At 52.1% G+C, this 10,752-nt stretch overlaps 1 protein-coding gene across 1 annotated transcript; it reads right to left on the reverse strand.

Moving 5' to 3' along the window:
- Positions 1-5,954: 5,954 nt before the first annotated feature.
- On the reverse strand, positions 5,955-6,908 carry LOC144380406 (melanoma-associated antigen B1-like). The gene has a single exon (XM_078064047.1). The coding sequence runs from the start codon at positions 6,906-6,908 to the stop codon at positions 5,955-5,957; it is 954 nt and encodes a 317-aa protein (XP_077920173.1).
- Positions 6,909-10,752: the final 3,844 nt, after the last annotated feature.

Consider the following 10,752-nt stretch of genomic DNA (forward strand, 5'->3'; position numbering starts at 1 on the left):
CGATCAGGTCCATAAAATGTACTGGGAGCAGAGCACAGGACCCCTTCTATTCCTGCCCCAGGTGGAGATGCTCTCTGGTTTACCCACTGTCCCAAAGTAACTACTAAGGGCAGTTTTTCATTCTAGTCTTTAGTCTCTCAACTCTGAGACCCACCATCTGAGGGTCAGTTCCTTGCTCACAATTCTCACAACTTCATCTAGTCCGCTATCCTGCTTAACGTAAAATGACCTCCGCTAAGGCAAGTGCAGTGTCGCAAAGCTCCCAAGTGCCTTGCTTCAGAGCATTTGCTCGTGGCTGCTCTCATCAGGAACCTCCTGTCTCCCGTAAGGGGTAACCCTTCTTTTAATTTGTCTTTTATGGGGGTCATAGAGTGGAGTTCATGGTCTTCCTTACGTGGCAGCAGCCCCTAGACTAGAATTCTCTGGACAGTGGCCTGGTCTTCTTTTTCTTACCATCCCAGTACTAGCATGAGGCCTCCCGAAGAAGAGGTGCTCAGTTAATGATTGGGGAGAAAGAGAGAAAGTGAGCAGAATGTCTACTTTATTATTGTTTTTATTCCTCCCACAATCTTGAACAATCCAAGAAATTCTAGATACATATCTTTTAGTTTTACAGAAAGTACTAACAGAGTAAAACAAACCAAAAATTTGGTAGAATAGGAACACAAAGAAAACATGCACTGTGTTTCTTCCGGTCCCACCTGGGTCCTCCACTGCTTAAAACACTAACTACATTCTTCAGGGAAAAGATAAAGAATCTCCCTCAGACTTTACCTGATGCAGGAGTAGTTATTGGTAATGGCCCAGGACTGCGTGCTGGTCTTGGTGTTCAATCTGGCTGCATCTATTCCATAGTCTCTCTTCCTCATCTCTCAAAGCCTTTTCATAATTGGATGGGAAGGCACTGAGGATGGTGACATTGACTTTGGCCAAAAAATACCAGAGTTTTCTCTTGCTGGTTTCAGCGTGGCCTCTTGGACCCCACAGGAATTCATAGCATTGGAGGATCCCACATGAATTCATAGTGTGGAGGATCACTGTTCGGCTCCTGCCAGTACTCCAGGTCCTTGACCCTCACCAAATCTTTGGTGGTGAGCTTCCTGGACTCTTCATAAATGAAGTTGTTCTCCCAACATATACCCAAATCTTACTCAGAACTTCTCAGGTCTTCTCTTCTGTGGCACAGTCGCCCTTCATGAAGGTCATGCTCAGGAGTGTCACCAGGAGATGGGTCTTGGACAGGCCCTTATCACTCAAACTTCCATTGTTAGGAGGTCTAGTACACAAACAAGCATCAAAGTGATGGTGGGGATTCACGTCCTTTAATTCAAGGCTGAAAACCAGTTCCAGCCACTCAGAGGTTCTCCTCAGGATCTCAGGGAAGTGATTCTTGTGCTTTGAGCATGACTGTTTTTGTAATGGGTCTTCATTTTATAGATGTGCAGCAGAAATTGTACCAATATGTTCACCTACCTGGTTAGAGGAGTTGTGTGTTAGCTCCCGGGGGAGGGGGCGGTGTTCTCAGTGACATGCTCTTCCTATCCTCAACTTGGTTCTTGGCACTCTCACCTGGTCTTGGGCATGAAACCGCCACAGTAGCCATACTGGTGGATGGGGCTCTCTATGGCTCCTGGGGAGTGCCAGCAACAGGGGACCTCTGGGGAGTACCCCCAAAACAAGAGAGGAGGAGGATGGGGGACTCTTTTGCTGCTGCTGCAGTAGACCGAGCACCCTCAAGACACTAGGGGCATTTCTCATGGAGGCAAAGCTTGCTCTTCTGGCCCCGAGGCATGGCGACACTGGGCAGGGCTGGCAGGTGGCGAGGGCACCTGGAGAGGGGGGACGGTGAGGTGGGGTGAGCCCCTTCAGTGGAGAGATCCCACCTTGGCTTTGACCACGGCCGCCCCTGCAGGGTCCCCCAGGGCTCTGCTGTAGGACCCCCCCCCAGGCTTCTCTTACGCTGGTTAGCCTGGGCCCTGAGCACCCTGTGGAGGAAGGGGGTGTGAGCCTTGGGCCCCAGCCAGACAGCCCTGCCCGGGGGTTACTGGGGTGACGGCAGGGGCCGGCAGTGGGGCCTCCTGTGTTCTAGTGTTGGGGAGTCTACTCAGTGTGCCACCTAGGGTCTGGGGCCCACCCTTCTGTCCTCTAGTGGCTTCACCTTCAGACTAAGGATTTTACCTCCCTTAGACATGATATAAAGGAGGAATAGGGGATCCTCTGCCTGTCACCCCTGCCCTGAGCCTTGAAGTGCTAAAAGCAGGGCCAAAGCTGGACTCTTTGTTGTCTCCTTTATTCAGGGGGTGGGATGTCGCCCCCTCAGTCTTCAGTCAGGGTTCTCAAATTGAATCTTGGGAGGGCTGGTGGCTCCTCTCTACCTTTACCTGAAGACATCTCCTCATAATGAGGCCACAACCCTCTGAGACCCACTAGAAAGAGTGAGGATAGCCATATTTGGCCACACCTGCCTGTGGTAGGCAAATCTGGACCTTGTGATGGTTCACCTCACTGGTCCTCACTCAGGTTCCTCAGTTTGACTCTGAGATGGCCTCATTCCTTCGTCTCTTGACCTATTACTGTCCTCATTTCTCTGTCACCCCGACAGGAATTGAGGGTTGCCTTTGCTCTGCCTGACAGCTATCCAGATGTCTCCCGGGACTGACAGCAGGGGAGATATTATGCACTGCCCCCATTGTTACGGTTTTCATGTGCTGCTCCATTTTCAGGGTCCTTACCCTTCACTCTGGCACAACCTAGAAATTGTCCCTATGCTAGCTTCAGACCAAGGGCCTCACCGCCCTGAGTCCCCAGAAGTGGAAGCCAGGTAAGTTGCATCTAGTCACAGCTGTTTGGAGATTTTGAGAGCTAATAGCAGGGGACAAAACTCTATGGGACCCTACTCTTCTGAGGTTGGTGACATCTATAGTCCTCTCTGTTAAGGATCTATGATGCCTCCTTCTACTGACCTAAGTCCCCCAGGGCTGGAAGCCAGTGGGTGACACATTTGAATACTCCTTCCTAGAGCTCCTCAGGTCTGAGAGGATGGTGAGACTTCCTCTCACTTTTTGGTTGGGTGTTTCCCTTAGTCCTCACTCAGAGTTTTCACTCTGGTCCTTGCTATGACCTGGAGGCCTGTTCTCTCACACGAACTCCTTTAATTCCCTCTGACCAGCAAGGATTGCCTTACGTGGTAAAACTTCCTGTGGTCACATGGCTGACAGTAGGAGAGGTATTCTGTGGTGTCTCCACTTTTATGATCTGGGTGGTTCCCTCTATACTTAGGGCCCTGTGCTTGATTCTTGGCATGACCTGGAATTTCCCCCTCTGCTAACCTGACGCTTACTCTTTAGACCAAGTGCCTCACCTCCCTGAGGTGGCCCTAGAAGGAAATGAGTGGGACTCATCATGCCCCCATTCCTGGGTTTACTGAGGGAAGACATCAGTGGCAGGGCTCTGTGTGGCCCCTTCTGTTCTGGTTGGGGTCCCCTTATCCTCCTTTAGAGTGATCAGCTTGACACCAGTTAGGAAGTAGGTTTCCTCCCTCTACTGAGGGAGGCTGCTCCCATTAGACAAAGGCCCTGTCCTCCGGGAGACCACTTCCTGTGGAAAGAGGGACACCTCAGCTGGAGAGCTTTGCCCTGGGCCTCCTAGGGCTGACAGCAAGGGTGGGACTCTGGGCATTCTCCTCGATTCTGGGGTGAGTGGTCCCCTTGCTCCTCATTCACGGTCCTCATCTTGACTCATGACCAGACCTGGGACTCTACCCTCCAGTCACCTAAAAAACCCATACTCCTCAGACTAAGGCCATTACTTGCCTGGAAGCTCCAAATTGGAAGTCCGGATGCATCCCATCTGTCCAGGGCTGTTGCGATCTTCTGAAAGATGATGATAGTAGGGGCAGAATTTTATGACATCCCACTCTTCTGCAGTTAGTAGCCCCTCAGTCCTTGCTCAGGTTTTTGACCTTGACTCTGGGTAGCATATGGGGCTGCTTCCTCTACTAAGTCAGCCAGCCTTACACCAAGGTTGTCACCTTCCGGAGACACTAGAGGGAGAAGTCAGGCTGCTATTCCCTGGCTTACCCCTGCCTGAGGCCTCTGTTTGCCCCGCTCTGTCATGGGGGTCCACTCACCAGCACTCATTGTCCTCACCCTAAATACAATTAAGGCCTATGAGGATCTCCTACTTGGGCAGAATCAGAGCTGCTGCACAGGCCCAAGGACCTCACCTCCCTGTGAATTCACTTCCTCTGCTCCCCACCAGAGGAAATGAGGGGGTGACCATAGCCACACAAGGCAGAAAGTAGGGTATGTGTTGTGGAGCCCCGACTGTTCTGGGATGGGCAGTTCCTCATTCCTCATTCAGGGTCCTCACCATGATACCTGTTAGGCTGGGACCCCCCCTCCCCCCCACTGACCTGAGGACACAACCCTTAAACCATGGCTCTTACATCCCTGAGAACCTTGAAGACTGAGTTAGGGGATGCTCAGGCTGCAGCTCTACCTGAGGCCCTCTAGGTCTGAGAGTAGCTAAGGCATGGTCTCTCAGCACTCCCTATATTCTGAGCTGTTGGTGTCTAGCCCCCCATTCATACAGGGTTCTCATTTTGTCTTCTATCTCTTTGATTAAAGGCTGCTGGCAAATCCTCATCCCTGCAAACACTTGAGCAGGTTCCTGACTGCCAACCTTGCAGACACTGGGACACTGTCCCTAGGAAGATGTGAGATGGGGAAGCTGTGGCACAAGGCAGGGGGCTGCCCAGGTGTTAAGCTGTCAGAGAAGAATCACCCTGATCTCTTCCTTCTCTGCGCCAGCTAGACAGCATCTTATGCAGTTTCACTCCTGACAGATTTCCTTCCTACACGGAAAGGGCAGAGCAAGATAATTTGGAGAGCCCCCGATCTTTTCAGGTTATCTGATACTGCCTATATAGATGATCATATTGTCACTGAATATCATTTTTTTCTTTTCTTTCTTCACACATTTACTCAGCATTACTATTACTGTGGCTATGTATTCCAAAACACTGCTTTGGGTCAGGGTTTTGTTTATCCCATGAGATGTATTTTGGAGTAATGAGAAGAAAAACGAAATAAAAGATACAAGGTCCGGCTCAGGCTGGGAGGAAAGGAAGAGCATGGGTCTCTAGACTGATCCGGACCAATCCAGACCAGGGATCCAGTCCCAGTGAGGTGACTTACCACTCCTGTGAACTTGAGATATTCACAAGTCGTTTATCTGTAAGTGAAGTTCGCTAAGCTCTATCCTATAGGAATGTTGGCATTTATGTACTGTGTAAAGCACTTGGCATACTCATTAAGATATATTGGGCCTGAATGAATGCCAGTTATTATTATGAACCCCCAAAAATACCACCCTCCCATTTAAGTTTATTTTTAATCCAGTAGATAGCAGAGAATATACCGTGCACAGGGACAAAAACAAACGTTCTTAAGCTAAGAAAAATTAAAGTATCTTATCTTTTTACTAAGACTAAAAGGAAAAGGCAAACCATGAATTAAACACCTTTTATTTATTTTTTTAACTTTTTTTCTCCATTTCGTGTTCCTATTTTACTGTGTGGTTCTCCACATTTCCATGAAAATCCCTATTGCAGTGCCATGCTATCTGCTTTTGGATCACGAATACAATATAGATGGTCTGTGACTTTCTTTTTCATGTACCCAAACTGTAACTCTCATTTGTGAAACAGCGATAAATGAGAGCCACGTCATTCTTAAGTTTATATTCTAGAACTAAATGAGCTATTAGAAGAAAAAACATTTGAAAACACCTAAATAAATATAACTGTGTATGTGTTTATAGAAGCTAACCGTTTCGAACAAATAGGAAGAAGATCTGTGCTTTGTCCCCTCCAACCCCTAGGACTCTGCACTACCTGGAAGGTCGACTGCCCTCTTCCACCGCAAGGAAAAGCAGCCGCCCCCGCTGACGGACTAGACGTGGCGCCAGCCATCGGCCGCCGCGCGCTCCTTCTGCTCTTGCAGCGCCTCCTCGTACAGCTCGGGGAAGCAGCTGGGCACGGTGTCGTTGATCTTGGCCAGGACCTGCAGCACCTGCATCTTGCTGGTCTCCGCGCGGGCTCGCGGGCCCCACAGGAACTCGTGGCGCGGAGGGTCGCTGGCGGGCACCGCGCGGTACTCCAGGTAGCCCTGGTGCACCAGGTCTTGGGTGATGAGCTGCCGGGGCTCGCCGAAGATCAGGTGCCTCCTGCCCTCCTGGAGGCCCAGCACGTTGAGGAACTCCCAGACCTCCTCCTCGGTGGCGCGGTTGCCCTTCATGAAGATCATGCCCAGGAGCGCCATCAGGAGGCCGGTCTTGGGCAGCCCCTTGTTGCCGTCGCCCGGGAGGGACAGCTTGCTGACCAGGGTGTAGGTCTGGCCGCGGGCGTCGACCTCCCTGAGCTCGAGCCCGAAGACCAGCTCCATGCGCTCGGAGGTGAGCCTGAAGATCTCGGGGAAGTGCTCGCCGTACTTCCTGCCGACCATCTTCAGCAGCGCGGCCCGCATGATGGGCTCTCCGGTGCCATGCTTCACCAGCAGGTACTGCACCAGCACGCTGGCCTTGCGGGTGAGGGGGTCTTTGCGGGTGGCCCGGGGGGCCGGGGCGGCGGCGGCCGCCGCGTTCTGGGCGCCCTGGTCACGTGGCGGGCCTGCAGGGTCCACGCCAGGAGACCCAGGGGCCGGGGCGCCCTGGGGCTGCGGGGGCGGACCCGCCTCGGGGGAGCCCGGGGGCATCGCCCCCACGCCGGGCGGGGGGGAGCGGGGGGGCTCCTCTGCTGCGGGGGCTGCTGCTTCAGCAGCAGGAGCACCCCCGAGACTCTGAGCCTCACCGCGGCCCTGGTGGCGTTTCTCCCGGGCACGGACCTTGCTCTTCTGGCCCCGAGGCATGGCGACACTGGGCAAGGCTGGTAGGTGGTGAGGGCACCTGGAGAGGGGGGACGGTGAGGTGGGGTGAGCCCCTTCAGTGGAGAGATCCCACCTTGGCTTTGACCACGGCCACCCCTGCAGGGTCCCCCAGGGCACTGCTGTAGGACCCCACAGGCCTCCCTTGACCCTGGTCAGCCTGGGCCCTGAGCACCCTGTGGAGGAAGGGGGTGTGAGCCTTGGGTCCCCAGGCACACAGCCCTGCCCGGGGGTTACTGGGGTGACGGCAGTGTTCTTGACAGGGAAGACCGCGGTGTCCGGGTTGGGGGGGAGGACGGGGGCTCCTCGCAGTTCACATTCAAGATCGTCCTGTTAATAATTGTTGGCAAGACCCGGGCCCCCACCCCCCCCCCCACCCCCCGCTCTGAAGGAGACCCTGTGATCTTCCAGGGTACCCTGGAGGAGGAAAGCAGGGAGCACTTCAGCCCACCACTCGAGTCAGGGGGCACCTAGTGCCGAGCACTTATGGGAGGGCTTCTCTGCCCGCAGTTCGTGGGGTCCTCCTCGGAATGACGCAGAATCCCCACTTGGACTCCGGGTAGGACCTGGGACCCTCCCTTCCTCTGACTGGGGCTGCACCTGCAGATCAAAGCTCTAACCTGCCTGAGACCTGATAGGAGAAATGGTGCGATGTCTCAGCCTGACATTCCTTTCTTGGGATCTTAAGGGTCGACAGGAGGGGACAGGCCATATTCTCTCTGGTCCCCTCCCTTCAGGGGGGTGGTTCCCCCAGTCCTCACTCAGGGTCGTCCCTTGACTGCTGGTCGAGCCCAGAGCTGCTCTCTCTTGCCCTGCGGCTGGCCACTCAGGCTAATGGCAGCAGGGGCTGGAGACTCATTAGGAGGCTGACAGTCCTCACCCTGAGTCCCGGCAGGACCTGGAAATCCTCCCTCAGCTGACCTGCTGCCAGCCCCTTAGACCAAGGCCCCTACCTCTCCGAGTCTCCGCAGCACAAAGTGAGGGAGCACCTCAGTCCTTAGACCGGCCCGGACCCTCCCAGGCCAAGGCCAGGAGCGGGGACTCTGCGTGGCCCCTGTCCTGGGCTAGGGAGTCCCCCCAGTCCTCACGAAGGACCTCTCCTTCCCGCCAGTCGGCCTGGGATCTCTGCCTGTGCTGAGCCGAGCCAGAGTCCAGCAGCCCCGGGCCAAGGCCTGCAATCCCCGAGACCCTGCGGGGTAAGCGAAGGGACTTGGGGCTTAACAGCCATATTGGGGCCTCCGAGCCCCGAGTGCGGGGGGGGAGCGGGACAGGGTCTGTTGGACCCCTCTTTCCAGGGGAGAGGGGGCTGGGGGGCTGTCGGGGACGTGCCCCCACGGTTGTAACCCGGGACTCCTGGGACGTCGACCCCTAACAGCCCGTGGGACCCCTGTCTGGGCTCACCCTAGGCAGCAGCTGTCCGACAAGGCCTCACTGCCCACGGCGTGGTTAGGAGGAAGTTCTCGAGGGCCACGAGGTCCACTTCCGGTCATGTGGGTCTGGGCCCCCAGGAGGACCCTGGAGGGTGGGGGCGGGCTCCGTGGGCGGGGTGGGGAGTGGGGGGTAGTGTGTGGTGTGCTGGATTGTAGGGGAGAGTCCCGCGGGATTAGCAAGGGTGTTGTCACTGACTCTTAGCAGGTGGTGTGAATTCTCCCTCTGCCGTGCTGAGTGTGCTGGCCTCAGACCAAGGGTCTCATTTCGTTCCCAGCCTCCAGGAGGAAGTATTTGGGGGTGTGAGCTTAGCTGTCATCGCTGGGGCTTCCCCAATCTGACAGTCACCAGGTGGTAGCTTTTGGGGGGACCTGTGCACTTTGGTGGGGACTCAACTCCCTCAATTGTCTCTCAGTGTCTTTCTTTGATCCCGTGTGGGTGCTGGGCAAAGTCACTCTGCTGATTTGAGGTCAACACCTCAGATAAATGCCATCAGCTCCCTGTGACTCCCGATGTGACCTGAAGGTATTCTTTTTTGGGCTACTGCTGCCTAAGGTCTTCCAGAGATGGCTGCAGGAAAATGAGAATCCTCTGGGGTCCCGTGTTCTGGGGTAGGGATCTTGCACTGAGTTCTTTACAGTCCTAGAGTTCCTCCCTTTTGTAAATGCAGCCTCTCCAACCCCCTCCCCCCCCCCCCGCCCCACCATGGTCCTCAAGAACCCTATGGAGAAACGGGGTACTTCTTATTCTGATTGCTTACCCTATAGCCTCTCCTGGCTGACATCACTGTCATTTCTGAAAGTTTCTGGGTAAGTTTTCTGTCCTATGCATAACTACTATGATACGTGCTATTCTATTTCAATATTTATGTTTTTGACATATAAATGGTGGTTACCAGAGGCTGGGGGGTGACAGAAGAGGGGGAGATACTGATGAAAGGGTACAGTCTTTCAGGTATGAGTAAGTTCTGGAAACCTGTACAGCACATTGACTATAGTTAATAATAATATATTTACCTGAAATTTGCTAAGAGACTAGATCTTATGTGTTCTTTCTGTTTTCATTCATGCCTTACAATCTATTAAGATGACTATAAAAAATAACAGCCCAGTCCTCACCAACGAAAAAAATTTCATCTAGTTATTAGGACCATATCTGGACTCATTGACTCAGACCCACCTCAAGCAACCCAGACTTTGGTCCCACCCTGATATTACCCTGTAGTCCTGGCACATGAGCCCTGAGGAGCTGCCTTCAGTGAAGTAGCAGAAATAGAATACCATGGCATGCTGGAAAAATCAAGGCTAAACCTAAAACCTTTCCAACCACCAATGCTGTCTTCTACAGACCTGTCTCAACTTCAGGGCCTGCCCGCACACAAGTCCTAGTTCAGTGCACACTTAGTGCCCCTCAGGTGTTTCGCAGTATCGTTGTTGTTGATACTGTTTTATCTTTAGTTCTTCCAAGCGTTGATTCTGGGCACAGGAAACAGCAGCCTGTGATCAGTGTTCATCTTGGAAGCTACAAGTAAGGCTCTGAAACTTTAAATAATTTAACAGTTTATATCTTTACAATATTCTCTTCCCCTGAATAAATATATTTTACAGCTCCATCTGGGACATTTTCTTTCTCTGTCAGTAAATTTTTTTAGTTGCCTCAATAAAGATCTGCAGTTGTGTGAGGTTTCATTTTAGGTACATTTTAGATACTGTTGCTGTTGTAAATGGTACATCATCCATACGTGTTCTAATTTGGTATTGATTTTGTGTGACCAGGCATCTGATTTTACTACGGGGACTTTCTATATACTAGCAATTTGACGTTCCTTATATATTTGAATGTTGTGTTTGCTTATTACTTGAGATATTTTAGTTATGAGATTAGTCCTGTTATTATGTTTCTCTGTATTATCCATACCTCTTCTCTTCTTATTCTTGTGCATGGCTGTGCCCTGCTGTACATTCACATCCAAGTTTGTGGGACCGTAATTCTGTGTTTTTCCAAACTTTATTGGGAATGCTTCTAATATTTCACATTTATGTGTATTTGCTGATGAGTTTACGATATGGAAATTCCATTCTTAGAAGTTTACTAAAAGTTATTACCATGAAATGGTGTGGAATGTCTATCAAAAGCTTTTTCTTTACCCCTACATGTTGTCAGATGCTTTTCCTCCCCTTAGTGTAGTGAATTCTGATTCATATTTTCTAACATGATACCATCTTTGCATTCCTCTGATGCAACTTATGTCTTTATTGGCCCCTGTATTGCATATGCTATGAAGTTGTTTATGTTATTTGTCTGAGTAGGAGTGAGCCCAGGTGAAGTGCTCTTTTTTCAGGGTATCTTTATTTGGTCTTTGTATCAAGGAGAGCTAAGGCATTAGAATGGGTGAGTCATT

The sequence above is a fragment of the Halichoerus grypus genome, chromosome X, assembly GCF_964656455.1.
Source record: "Halichoerus grypus chromosome X, mHalGry1.hap1.1, whole genome shotgun sequence".
Taxonomy (NCBI): domain Eukaryota; kingdom Metazoa; phylum Chordata; class Mammalia; order Carnivora; family Phocidae; genus Halichoerus; species Halichoerus grypus.

Excerpts from the sequence above, each read along its gene's own strand:
- LOC144380406 (XM_078064047.1), bottom strand. The coding sequence starts at position 6,908 with ATGCCTCGGGGCCAGAAGAGCAAGGTCCGTGCCCGGGAGAAACGCCAC.